General features: G+C 32.6%; 7 protein-coding genes and 1 non-coding gene across 8 annotated transcripts; 4 read left to right on the forward strand and 4 right to left on the reverse strand.

Moving 5' to 3' along the window:
• Positions 1-18: 18 nt before the first annotated feature.
• ASCRUDRAFT_7629 (uncharacterized protein) lies at positions 19-186 on the forward strand (the record flags this gene model as incomplete). The annotated part of the gene is made up of 1 exon (XM_020193409.1): positions 19-186. A coding segment is annotated over one exon (168 nt), but the record flags the coding sequence as incomplete, so codon positions are not given.
• Positions 187-1,523: 1,337 nt separating this feature from the next.
• On the reverse strand, positions 1,524-3,098 carry RSA4 (Rsa4p; the record flags this gene model as incomplete). The annotated part of the gene is made up of 1 exon (XM_020190518.1): positions 1,524-3,098. The coding sequence occupies one exon, from the start codon at positions 3,096-3,098 to the stop codon at positions 1,524-1,526; it is 1,575 nt and encodes a 524-aa protein (XP_020047700.1).
• Positions 3,099-3,188: 90 nt separating this feature from the next.
• Positions 3,189-3,945, forward strand: IMG2 (mitochondrial 54S ribosomal protein mL49). The gene has a single exon (XM_020193055.1). The coding sequence runs from the start codon at positions 3,334-3,336 to the stop codon at positions 3,751-3,753; it is 420 nt and encodes a 139-aa protein (XP_020047701.1). The 5' UTR covers positions 3,189-3,333; the 3' UTR covers positions 3,754-3,945.
• HEM13 (coproporphyrinogen oxidase) lies at positions 3,941-5,152 on the reverse strand. The gene has a single exon (XM_020193056.1). It carries the CDS (start codon positions 5,025-5,027, stop codon positions 4,050-4,052), a length of 978 nt encoding a protein of 325 aa, XP_020047702.1. The 5' UTR covers positions 5,028-5,152; the 3' UTR covers positions 3,941-4,049.
• Positions 5,153-5,493: 341 nt separating this feature from the next.
• ASCRUDRAFT_75418 (histone-fold-containing protein) lies at positions 5,494-6,948 on the forward strand. Its single transcript, XM_020193057.1, has one exon. The coding sequence runs from the start codon at positions 5,575-5,577 to the stop codon at positions 6,589-6,591; it is 1,017 nt and encodes a 338-aa protein (XP_020047703.1). The 5' UTR covers positions 5,494-5,574; the 3' UTR covers positions 6,592-6,948.
• A 790-nt stretch (positions 6,949-7,738) lies between these two features.
• UIP5 (Uip5p) lies at positions 7,739-8,908 on the reverse strand (the record flags this gene model as incomplete). The annotated part of the gene is made up of 1 exon (XM_020189583.2): positions 7,739-8,908. A coding segment is annotated over one exon (1,170 nt), but the record flags the coding sequence as incomplete, so codon positions are not given.
• Positions 8,909-9,615: 707 nt separating this feature from the next.
• On the reverse strand, positions 9,616-11,343 carry SPS1 (putative serine/threonine protein kinase SPS1; the record flags this gene model as incomplete). Its single annotated transcript, XM_020189843.1, has 4 exons — positions 9,616-9,934; positions 10,217-10,942; positions 11,070-11,198; positions 11,276-11,343. Coding segments are annotated over 4 exons (1,242 nt in total), but the record flags the coding sequence as incomplete, so codon positions are not given.
• Positions 11,344-13,558: 2,215 nt separating this feature from the next.
• On the forward strand, positions 13,559-13,630 carry ASCRUDRAFT_t54. The gene has a single exon. It is a non-coding gene; the product is annotated as a tRNA-Cys (tRNA).
• Positions 13,631-13,811: the final 181 nt, after the last annotated feature.

Below are 13,811 nucleotides of genomic sequence, written 5' to 3' on the forward strand. Positions count from 1 at the left end.
GAATTCAATAATCAAGAATTCAATAATCAAGAATTCAATAATCAAGAATTCAATAATCAAGAATTCAATAATCAAGAATTCAATAATCAAGAATTTAACAATCAACAGTTTGGTAATCAGCAGTTTGGCAATCAAGAGTTTGGTAATCAACAAAATGATAATAGAGCTGATTATTTAAACAGATGAAAAACAAAATTCTGTTCAAATCAGTATTTTGGATCTAGATTTACATCATTAACACTGTTATACATTTTTTGTAAACATAATCTTATTCATTTTTTTCATTAGAATTTGTAGTTACAAGATACTCATTAAATTCGATCTCTGTGATTTTTCTGCTGGTAATACAGTTGTTTATTAAAGCTATCATGATTATAATGGCTATTAAAAGTGGTCAACTGGTGAAAGACTCAAAATTGATTCTTTTTGGAAAATTTGGTAATGAAAATTTTTCTTATAGCTTGAATTTTTCATTTAAAAAAAAAATGAAATGAAACATTTTCAGAGATAAAAAAACAATAATCAAACAAAAAAAAGAGTAACAGTTAGTATTATTATAGAAGCTTTGTATTATAATAGAGACAATAAAATGTGCTGAATTTCAAAAACAATCTACCAGGATTTACTTCTTGCTCCTGTAGTGTTTTCAATCATTACATTGAATTTAAGCAGTTTTAATATCTTTTAATAACTCGCTGCTCATGCGAACAACTTCTAATCAAGGAGATATTAATATAACCTTGGAGAAATTGATTTGTAACAGCAAAAGACAATACAATCCTTGCTTGTTATTCCAGATTATTTCATAAATTACCTTTTACAATCCATGAGCATCTAGAATTAAGCCTAAATTTTCATTATTTTGGCCTCTTTAAAAATTCAATTATCAAAACATAGCTTCACAAGCTATTTCTGTTTTCTTTTATTTAATGATAAAATAAATCGCTCTATTCTTCATCAAAACAATTCAAGTTCTAAGAGTTGAACAACTTTCAGTAAAAATATCACTCATATACCAAAAATGACATATTTGCCCTCCTTGAAAAAATAATGATAATATCTCTATTATTTTATGGGCCGTTTTTTTGTTAATAGCATTCTCTTAGTAGTTAAACTAGTAAAGGCACATTTAAAACAGCTTGAACAGAGTATGGTGAAGTTAAGAATGAAAACTATAATATGCCAAAAATTTTCACAAAAATGTTTCAAATTTGAATGGAGTTAAAAAAAAAATAGTGAATAATTCAAGGTAGTTAAAAGAGATATTGTTTGATTTTAAATTGAATAGGTTATTAAAATTAAAAAAGTCAAAATAGTTATGAGAACCATAAAAACAACTTTACAGTTAGCATAATTATCCATTTAAGTAAAAGAGCAGTTTTTTTAACTAACTCTATATGATTCTATAATATTTTTCCCCAACTTCTACTGCATTTATTAATTTATAAAACTAGATTTTTTTTAATTCTTTTTTCGGAGATAAAACCAAACAAGAAAAAGAACAAAGAGTTGAGAATATAATTTCAATGTGTCCATATTCTAACTGTTTTATCTTTTCCACCACTAATGACCTTTTTACCATCAACACTCCAGTCAACAGAAAAGACCTCATCAGAATGACCAGGTAAATCTGCTTTTAGTTTTCTGGTTTTGATATCCCAAACCTTTAAGGTTGTATCTTTGGAACAACTCACTAGTAAACGACAATCAGAACTCCATGCAATTTGGTAGACTGGAGCAACATGGCCTCTTAAAGTTGCAATAAAAGTTCCATTCAAACCATCCCATAACTTTATTGAGTTATCAAATGATGCTGAAGCAATATATCTGCCGTCAGGAGAGAAGGCAACATGGTTAACTAATTTCTGATGGCCAACCATTCTGCAAATGGGTTTATTAGATTTATATGGATTCCAAAGATACATTGTGAAATCATCAGAGGCAGTGACAATTCTTTCGTCTATCTGGCTATTTTTTAAGGCGACCTTATTGAAGTTAAGTTTTGCATTTTCTATCAATTCACTTCTATTAGACTTGTAGTAATTGACTGATGAGTTCTTTGATTTATAATCAAATGGACCACATCTTAATATATAATCGGTGGATAAGGATAAATGATTAACCCAATGAGCATGGGCCTTTAAATTAGCTACGCAAGTACCATTTTCAGGATTCCAAATTTTAATTGTTTTATCGTGAGAAGCTGAAAATATTCTATTTGAGCCACTCCATTTAACACATGATATAGCAGATGTATGAGAGGATAAAGTCAATATGAGGTTTCTATCAATCACATCCCAAACTTTTATTGTTGTATCTTTTGAACCGGTACATAACCTTGATTGTTGTTCACGATCTTTTAATAGATGCAAAGGTTCCCATGATAGAGAAGAAATCCATTTTAAATGGCCTCTCAAGACGTTTTTATTTGGATTATTACCGAGAGGTGTTCCCTTTAACGAGTCCCATAGTCTGATTGTATTGTCCATTGAGCCAGTTGCGATCATCGAGCCATCTGGAGAATAAGCAACGCAAAGAACCCAGTTGGAATGACCAGATAAGGTGTTCACAGGAGTATGAGTATCTGAGTCCCATATTCTAGCAGTGGAGTCGCCAGAGCCAGTGACAAATCTTGAACTTGTGTAGGGAGCAAACTGGCAAGATAAAATGGTTGCCTTATGCCCACTTATAGCTGAAGAAGACCTTGTAACAGGCTTCACCTTGAACAAAGCCTGAGGGGTGTAAACTAAAGTCAAGAAATCTTCGGTTGTCTTTAGACCTGGTTTCAAAACAGAAGAGTAGAGGTTATCATTTATATCAACAAGCGAGTCTGGCTGGTTGTTGTTGTTGAGCAACAACGAGAAAGTGTAGGGAATAGGGTCTTCCAGCGCATTGTTCAACTGGTTTAGCAATTCTTCCAATTGCTTTGTGGTGATTCCACTAGGAACTCTTATGTTTCCACCAATTGATTCGGCAGTATCAGAAGCTTGAAATTTGATTAAAACATTGGGCAAGTTTTCCGGTATGATACTTGTTTCTCTGGGCTGTTGAGCCAATCTCCTCTGTTTCTTAGAGGGAGGAGGTATTACTGTAGCCATTTACAATCGTTCAGTAGAACAATAAAATAAGAGATCAAAGAATGAATAAATCTGAATCAAAGAAACAAAAATGAAAAAAAATAATTCTTTAACTGAAAAAAAAAATAAAAAAATAAATATAAAGAAATAAAAACGTTCACGTGACTGAAATTGAAAATCTCAAAAAGTGAACGAAAATCGAAAAGAAGCGATTTTTGATGGTATTTTGAGATTTTTCTTTGGGGAAAACAGCAAAATGAACAAAGCAACAGCCATAAAAACCTTTGTGAGATACAACTCAAGTTTACAGCCCAAGTTTCGAAGTTTTGTCAAACAACAAAATGAAAAGGATTTTTTGAGCAAAAATGAAGTCCAATATTCGGATTTGCCCTCGAGTTGCAGCAGATTTGAAAGAAAGAAGAAAGACTTGGGTGCTTATTTTATCAGAAGAACCAATTTTGGATATTTGCCTGTTTACAAAAAATACAAGCGAGGAGCTGTGATGACAGAGATTGCCAAAATTTCTGGGGATTCATTGTTGTTGAAACAAGATATAATACACAATATTCCCAGCATCAAGCAAAAGGATATAGTTATAAGACCAGACAGCAACAAAATTATTATTAGAGGTTTTTATGTTGACGAGCTCAATGAATTGCTATCCAAATATTTTTAGGTGGTTTCTTGACAAAATGGTTTGCACTACTAAGTGTAATTCAAAATGTACATATATATATACTCTGAATTGACAAAATTTAATATTGTTTTCTGATTGTATTTGTTTCTTTTTTGATTTGTTATTTGGATGTTTTTGATAAAAACAAAAAACTATTTATTTATTTAACAAGAAGTTCAAAATGAAAAGGAGTTAGTAACAAAAAAAAGAAAAAAAAAAGAAAATAAATAATAAATAATAAATAATAAATAATAAATAATAAAAATCATATACACATATCAACATTAAAATCTTATTTAAAATGAGACCCAATCTACAGGATTTCTCAAGACTTCTATTAGCTCTTCTTCTCTTGAGCCAGGTTCTGGATGATGATCATAGTACCAACTGGCATGACAAGGCAAAGAAATCAATATACTTTCAATTCTTGAGCCGGGAGTTTGTAAGCCAAACTGAGTACCTCTATCGAAAACTAAATTGAATTCCACATATCTGCCTCTTCTGATTAACTGCCATTTCTTCTCGTCTTCAGTAAATGGCAAATCTTTCCTCTTTTCAATAATTGGTAAATAACTCGATAAAAATGCATCAAAACATGATTCAACCATCTTCAAAATAATTTCTGGATCATTGTTATCATAATCATCAAAGAAAATACCACCAATACCTCTAGATTCGCCTCTGTGTTTGATGAAGAAATATTCATCGCACCATTTCTTGAATTTGGGATACAAATGAATATCGTATTTATCCAAAGCATCTTTATGGCTTTGATGAAACAATTTGCAATCTTCAGGATACAAATAGTGGGGAGTCAAATCAGCACCACCTCCAAACCACCAGGTTTGAGGTACATTATTTTCATCCCAAGTTTCGAAATATCTGTAGTTCAAATGTGTTGTTGGAGCATGAGGGTTGTTTGGGTGAATAACCATCGACAACCCACAAGCAAAGAAATTCACTGATCCATCTTTAGAATTAGAACCCAATTTCGCATGGTCAGCTCTCATCCTTTCGATAGCCTTGGGAGGAAGGTTTCCATGAACAACAGAGATATTCACACCTGCTTTCTCAAAAGTCTTGCCATTCTGTAAAACTGCAGAAACACCACCACCTCCTTCAGCACCTCTGCTCCATGAATCGAACGTAAAGATTTCACCTCCAGTCTCGAAAGTCTCTAGCCCAGCAACAATTTCTTTTTGTTTCAAACGAATAAGGGCCTCCATCCTCTCACGAATCAGGGGAGAACCATCGGTGTTAGTTAAACTTGCCATTTGTGTTTCGATAACCTGGGCTGCAGTCAAAGTGAAAAATTTCCCGGCCAGAAGTTGTCGATAACCAAGAACCAATATATACGTTTTGAAAAACTCGAGATCCAAAACAAAAGTCCAACACTTAAAGGAATATTCTGCCTGAGGTGACCATCAAAATCAGTCCATGAAAATCACTAGAAGAGGCCAAAAACCGCAGGCCCGGTGTCGGCCGAACTCTGAGGTCAAAAAGATGTTCGCGCGCGTATTAATGTTATGCAACGTGTAACTATGTATACGTGCATCAACGCATATTTTGTGTATGAGTGCGTGTGAGTGCGTAGTTCTATAACCACCTGTGTGGATCTTCTCCGGGTAACACGCTCATTTTTTCTGTCCTAACTTTTAGAAAAAAATTTTATCTTCTTTTCCTCCTTTTTCGACCAATATTATTTAAATATCTTTTAAACCAATAGCCTTAAGAAGGATTATCAACCAATAAGATACAAGACTCCATCGCCTAAGTCAACTTTAAAAGTAAAAATTTCTGATCACATCACTTGCTCAAGTTATGAACTCCAACAACTATAATGATCCTTACAATCAACCACAACCCAATACTCTGCAGCAACAGCTGCTGGTGCAGCAAATAACTGACGAACAGCAACAACAACAACCACAAGATGAATCTGAAAACGATGTATTTATTAATGTTGGCCAGGGCTTGACTGGCCATTATAGAAATATGATGATGCAGTACTGGCAAGAAACCATCAATTCAATTGAAAGCGACGACCATGATTTCAAGAACCATCAGCTTCCCTTGGCCAGAATTAAAAAAGTTATGAAAACTGACGAAGACGTCAGAATGATTAGTGCTGAGGCACCAATTTTATTCGCTAAGGGCTGTGAGATTTTTATAACTGAGTTGACAATGAGAGCTTGGATCCACGCTGAAGAAAACAAAAGAAGAACTTTGCAAAAGTCTGATATTAGTGCTGCTTTGCAAAAATCAGATATGTTTGATTTTCTTATTGATATTGTTCCCAGAGAAGAAGAAAAACCCAAGAGATCCAATTCTCACCATCACCACCACCACCATCACCATCAACCTCAACAACAACAACTGCAACAACTGCAACTGCAGCAGATGAATAACCAACCTCAATCTCAAGGTCCACCCCAACCTCATCAAATCCAGAATAATCAAATTCTTACTCACACCCACCCCCATTCTCATACTCGTACTCACTCACACTCTCATTCTCACACTATATCCAATAATATGGACAATCCTTCTAATTCAGGCTTAAACAACTTATTAAATAGTTTTACCAATTCTTATTCAAATCCCAATTCAAATCCTTCTCAGAACTCAAATCCAAATAATTATCAAAATTATTTGCAACACTACTCACCCTCTTCATCTATGAATAATTCACATTCACAATCACAGGCAAATTCAATACCTACATCCAACAATCCTCAAAACTCTTCTTCAAACCCCCATAACAATTTTTTATCCGATACTGATACAAACCCTCAAAATCAACCACATCAATACAATTCTCTAAATACTTATTTATGAATTTTTGTTTTTCTACTTTTATGATTATTTTCTCTTTAATTATTTTTAATAGTTATTAAATCCTCTTCGTGATCTTGCCTGGCTTAATTTTTCTATACTATTTCACTTTAGTTTCATTTATTGTCGTTTTTTTTTTTGTTTTTTTTTATAAATTATTTTATTCACTAGGTTTTAAAATACATTATTGAAATCTTCAAATTATATTATGTTAAATTGAATTTAAAAACAATATTTCATTTTCTCATGATAAAAGCCTGAATTTCGTGATTACCATTCAATCAAAAGTTATGAAACCTATAAAAATTATAATCAGAAATAAAAGTCAATGAAAATTTTCAGATCATTTTACATATTACACATTTTGATAATATTCCAAAGATTCTTTTTCTTTATAAATTTATAAATTTATTAGGTTTTTTTTTCTTGATTAATTAAATAATTTGAATTCATTTTTCTTTTCATATAATACATATAATTACTATATACTATTATTATTCTATGGAAATTTTTAAGTTTTTTTATGCAATCTATTTTATCAATTTTTTTTTTTCCTTTTTTTTTTTAATCAAGCAAAGAATAAAAATATAATAATATTAATATTAATATACAACATAATATAATGAAATGATTATATATTTTTGTTTTAACAAATATCAACTGGGTTCTGTTTTATTGTAGATAACTAAGATGTGGCAAAAAGAAGGAGCTTAATATGTTAAATATATTGACTATTGACTATAAAACAAATGAAAAAGGCCAAAAATATGATATGCGAGCTTGGTTATAAATTAGCAAAATCATTGTTGCAAAATATTGTTTTTTTAGTTATTTTTTCGAAACTCATATTGAAAAATTCTGATATAAATTCACACCTTTAAAATTAGAAAAATAAAAAGACAAAGAAAGAGAAAAAGGAAAAGAAATTGAAATTGAAATTGAAATTGAAATTGAAATTGAAAATGAAGGATAAGAAAGATAGAAAAGATAAGAAAGATAAGAAAGATAAGAAAAATGAAAAGAAAATAGAATAATTAAAAAAATCAATATAAAAAATTTTTTTTTTTCCTTTTGTGAAATAATTTATTTGGATTAGATTGGATTTAGTGATGATACGATCAAAATATTATGAATATGAAATATAGATTGATCATAAAAGGCCAACGTTTTTATATTGTCTTTTTTTATTTCTCATTTGAACTTTGATATAAACGTAAACAACATAAAGAATAAAGGATGCGATAATGAATAATAGGATGTTTTTAACAAATTTAAAAAAGCTTTTTATTTTTTGCTTTCTCTGTAGTTTTCTTAGTTCGGCTTCTTTTTTAATTCTTCTTTCAGAAGCTTGTAATCTTCTTAATGTTCTCTTTTGTTGTCTTGAGTCTCTTCTTTTACTAATTTTTCTTGATCTTCTAGTATTTCTATCAATGATAACTTCTTCAATTGCGTCTTCAAATTTATCGGGAGAATTTGGATCGGGGTCGCTCATGATTTGAAGTAGGTCATTAAATTCATCAATTGGCTCATCATTGAATTTATAAAGAGAGTAAAGATGAGTTTCAACCAAATCGACATTTTGATATAAATCACCAGTTTGAGCTGAGAAACCTAGATAGAAATCCTTTGGTAAGAAAATATCTTGTAAGGTAAAGCAATTTTTCCAGTTTTCATCATTTCTATAGTCGAAATCTAGAGAGATGTAACCATCTTGGACATAAAAGAGTCTTGCTTTAACCACACCCTGTTTGGGGTTCCAAAGACTTCTACCAACACAACCAGTTATTTCATTGGCTTTACCATCGTTATCTTTATCATAGGATTGGGTTCCATCATTGAGCCAAGCTTGAACATAGGGAAAGACGCCAGCTCGACCATTTTTATAAGTGTCGACGATAATGGATAAACCATTGAAATTTTCTTGGGCACCCATTACAGGACCCTTTCCTAATTGTTCAGTTGATAGGAAAATAGCCATACCATCGCCATGCAAACCGTTGACCATTCCTTTACCATTGATGGAGAGGTAGAATTCTAGTTCGAATGATGTTTCGTTAATCTTTGAATTTGAAAAAACTCTTGAAGATTGGTGTTTTTGCTCCGAGGTTAATCTGACATATTTGTTGTTTCTGATGAGGATGTCTCCATTGAAATTCCAGTTAGGCGAAGTCTCACCACTTAGATCGTTCTTAAGATAGGGAGATTTAAGATTGAATTTTGGATTTTCAATTTTTTTAATGATTTTTAGATTTCTAGAGTGACCACCTAATATCGAATTTAGCTCTTCATTTGAAAAAGAGTTTATTGAATTTGAGCCGAAAAAACAATGTTTTATAAAGGCCAAAAAGTAATAAGATAGTAGGATTCCCAAGATGGTTAGTGTATACCTTAGAGTTCTATTTTTTTTTAAAAGATAAAAGAAGTATTGCATCTGAAAGGAATAGTCTCTAAAATAATAATTTAGATAGTACATTGTGAAGATGAGGGCAAGCCAACAATAAGTAGAAGAATAAGCAGAAAAAATAAAGTAATAGAGAATCAGAGAATTGCTGATATATAAATCATAAATAAAGAAACTGGAGGGAGATAAATCGAAGATGAGTGTGAACCAGTAGGAAAATAATGTAAAAAAAGTGAGAAGGAAACTTTTTTTAAGTATGATTTGTTATTTGTTTCTGTTTGAGATTTTCTGGATCAAAAAGGCTGAAAAATACTGGAAACGAAAGCGCTGAAATTGGAGAAAATAGTGATGGAAACACTGAAAATACATCAGAGAAAGCCAACAAGAAGCAAAAAACAGCCTCAAGAAAGCAGCAAATGCTTCAGAAGAACCAAAAGCAGCACAGATCCCAAAGGCCCTGAGCAATATCTCGTTGTGGAGCAAAAGTCGTTAAAAATAGGCGAATCTATTTTAAGCTTGCCGTCTATTTTCAACACGCACTCGGGTGTGCGTGTCGAGGTGCGTGTGTTTTTCTGACGACGCAGCAAAAGCAGCAGAGGCAGTTAGGCCCCCTGCTTCAAGGACGTCATTCGCAACCAGATCTCTTCACTGATGGCCTCGCTCAAGCCAGGCTGCTCCACCTCAAACTGCACCAACGTTTTTCTCAACTTCAACACTGTCGTCTTTGTCTCGACAGTTTTGGCTCTATTGGCAACTCTTTTCAAGCAGTAAAGAATGATGTCGTTCAGGTAGTCGATATCGCTGGTTTCCTCATTGTAGCTTTCTTCCATGGTGATATCGTTTTCTGTGTCTGTTTCAAGCTCGCTGCTGCTGGTGTTTTTTCTTTGATGATGGTTATAATAGTCTTCAACATGATTTTGATCTGGAGTAATGTCTGATAACTGACTTTCAATTCTCAATTCCTTTTTTCGACTTTCTTGTGGGTTATCAGAGTCTGAATATCCATATGGGCTTGTCTTTTCGGTAGATGAGCTGCCAACTCCACTACTTATTAGAGCAGAGATTGGACTGCTTTTTGAGCTGCAGCTGATCTTTGAGGGAGAACCAGTTAAGCAAGGTTGAGCAAGATTGTTTTTGTTTTTCTCTTCATTGTTGATGTTGTTGTTATTTTGAAGGATTTTCATTTCTTTATAGCTTCGGAATGATTTATTCCTTATACTAAAAGACCATTCTATTTTGGACGATTTTGTTGATTGGTCATTTTGATCGATTATGGGATACTTTGGTTTTTTGTTTGCAGATTTTCTTTTAAGTAACCATTTATTTTTTTCCTCGATTAAGGAAATTAAATTGACATTTCTTTTCCAGGTTTTCACAAAACGATGTCTTAATAACTTTGTAGCGGATGGTCTCTTTGAGGGATCTTTAACAAGACAGTATCTTATAAAATCTTTAATGTTTTCAGAGTAGTTTGAGCCTACTAAAGTTGGAGCTGGTCTCTTTGGAATTTGAAATAGGATTTTCATTGGTTCGTAGTCTGAATAAGGAGGCGAGCCAGTGACTAGTTCAATTGTAGTTATACCTAGAGACCAGATATCAGCTTTCTCATTGTAGCCTACTTTTCTTGTGATAACTTCAGGAGCCATCCAAAATGGGGTTCCAACAAAGGTGTTTTTTTTAATTGTATGTTCGGTTATTTGGCCACTGACACCAAAATCAGCGAGCTTGACTTGACCATGGTTAGTTAATAGGATGTTGGCACTTTTAATGTCTCTATGAATCTTTTTTTCAAAATGTAAATATTCCAAGCCCTTGAGAGTATCTCTAATGATAAAAGAAACGACATCTTCATTTAGTTTTTTATGATATTTTAATAGATCAGCACATGAACCTCCTCCACAATATTCCATGACTATCCACATTGATACATTATGAACAAAAGTGCCATAATAACTTCAAAATATATTAAAAGAAAAGAAAAAAAAAATAATCCCAAAACAACCGTTAGTATAAGATTAATAATTTTTTAACTCAGTGCAATTTATTTACAATGAAATAAAAAAAAAAAAGTATTGCAGACTTTGTGATATAAGGTGAGCGAAGTTGAGATAAAAAGGAAATTTCTTGAATTAAAACACTAATTTCATCTTCGGTATCTTCTAGATTTATAACCTTTATAGCAACAATTTTATTAGTTTTGATATCCGTACTAGAGAAGCAAAGGCCAACGGTGTTAATATGAATTGTTCAATTGTAAGTAGATGAAGTCGGCAAATGTTAACATACGCTTTGAAAACATCGCCAAAATTTCCTCTGCCAACACATTCATGGATGTTGTATTTATTAAAGGGATTCAAGTCAGATTTGGTGATTGAGTTTATGGACTTATTGGAAATGATAGTGTTTTCTATAGCCATGCTTTTTGGGAAATTATAATCTATTCATGAATTGTGGTGTATATATTGTTTTTGTATTTATCTTTTATCTTTTGTCTTTTAGGTTTGATTTGATATTGAAAATAATTGGAAATAATTCAGCAGAATATTTTCTTGATTTGTTTGACCAATAGTAATTCAGTGACTAGAACGAGACGATAGCAATAGTAGCAGAGAGTTTTGGAGATTAACGAGAAGACAGAACAAGCCAAACTGGATTTCAACAATAGATCAAAGAAGGAAGAAAGTAAAGGCAATCAAGAAGCAATAGCAGCAGCAGTCTATCGCAAGCAGAGCAGCAGTGGTTTGGAGAGCAGCTTCTTCAAGAAACAGCTTTGCAGGCTCTGCTGTTTCTGCTGCCTCTGCTGCCTCTGCTGTTTTTGGTGCCTCTGATGCCAACCACAAACAGCCAGAGAGTCAGAGGGTCAGAGAGCCAATGCTGTGGGGGAGAGCCATTTGTGCGGACACAATGCGTGTCGCCCGATCGGGGTGAGTACCACACGCGTGGGCGCAGAGGGCCAATGGCAGCGCGTGCGGCGAGCGTGAGCCGAGCGTGAGCAACGGCCGAGCTCCGTGCAGAATTTCCAGGAGAAGGAGAGTGTCTGAACTTGTCTTACACGTTTTGATGTGAGCTTTCCAAATTGGTCGATCTCAGCCTATTTGCTGCTTTTCAGAGAGAAAGGCTAGGAGAGTCTGAGCATTATACTACTTTCTTGCTGATTCAAACACCTTTTAACAGAATCTAGTGTGCTTTCGTATGTTTTAGTGCAATTGGCTAGATTTGCTAGTTTTTGATCGACTTTGGTTGGAGGTTTCTAGCCAATTCTCTGCATATCCTCTGGAAGACGCTTGAAGAACTTCTTTTAGGTGGAATCTAAATTAGTGAAAAACTCTTGTTTGATACTCTAATTTTCTGGAACTATGTTTTTTTGATTTTAGATTATCTGAGTTTTGATAATGTTATTCAGCTATTAAAAGCCATTACAAAACTTCGCAATTTATTACTTTGTTTTTTCCAGGTTTCCCACATGTTGAATATACCATTCGTAAGAGAAAATAAAAAAATAAAAAAATAAAAAAATAAAAAGATAAAAAGATAAAATTAAAAACAAAAATAAAACCAAAAACAAAAATAATGTAATGTAAAAATGGTTCTGTTTTACTTTTATCACCAATTTCCAAAACTTATAAATATTAAGGATCCCCAAGATTTTTTTTCCCATCTCTTGTCTTTCTTTCTTTTCATTCAAGCTTTAAATTATATTTTATACCGTTGTTTTATAAATTTATTTACAAATTATTTATAAAACATACCTTAAATACATTACATCATTCATCATTCAAACACTTCCGGAAATAATTTCTTTTGGGTTGTTTGTTTAAATTGGTTTAAATATAATCAATTCTCTCTTGATTTCTTGATTCCTTGATTTCAATTTACTCAGAAATAATATATATTCCACAATCCTTGAATTTAGATTAAATTCTGAAAATCTTCAACCTCATACAATTCAAATATCTAAATTTCATCACTTTTAATGGAAGAACCTGTTGAAACTGTCAGATTTACCTATTGTCCCTTTTGCGACTACTGGAACATGGAAGGAATAAATGTTTGCCAAAATTGTCACCGCTGCTACTTATAGTTGGTTAATTCAATCTTTAACATTAAATTAACCAAATAACAAAGTATATTTAATTGTTAAATTGTTTGTTGACTTTGATTACTTTGTCGGCTCATTGCTTCAATTTCAAAGCTTTTTTCCTTGAAATATCAACAAAATAATGATTTTCTATTATTGATACCAATCTTTTTTTCAGTACGGTTTATGATTACGATTTTAAAATATTTATGATTATGCTTTTTTTAACTGTTTTTCTACCTCATATTATATCCCTGTTTATCCTTTTATATAAAATTCGGCATTTACTTCTGAACTGCATTTTCTTTCACCACTCCTTCTCTTTATTTTAGTTTTTCAAAATATAATATTATCTCCCTTCTCTTCTTTCTATTCACCCGATACATAAGCAATCGTCGATAAAATACACTCTAAACAACCATTTATATGTCATGAATTATCCTTATCTTTTGAGTATCTATTGTACACTTAAGGTTTAACTGTTCTAGAATGCTCGTGTGGCGCAGTGGTAGCGCAGCAGATTGCAAATCTGTTGGTCCTTAGTTCGAACCTGAGTGCGAGCTTTTTTGCTTCTCTTCTTGTTTTTGTTTAGAGAGGGGCTGAAGACAGAAAACCGCTTTCCCTTCAGAAAGGCAACCCTTGTTTCTATCGTCTTCAAACTTATCTTTATTCACGTGACAAAACCCTTTTTTCTCGCATTCTTCTTTCTGGAAGGCTTATCGGTCGATCAGAAGCAGGATCAAT

Source organism: Ascoidea rubescens (genome assembly GCF_001661345.1).
Source record: "Ascoidea rubescens DSM 1968 unplaced genomic scaffold ASCRUscaffold_5, whole genome shotgun sequence".
NCBI lineage: Eukaryota > Fungi > Ascomycota > Saccharomycetes > Ascoideales > Ascoideaceae > Ascoidea > Ascoidea rubescens.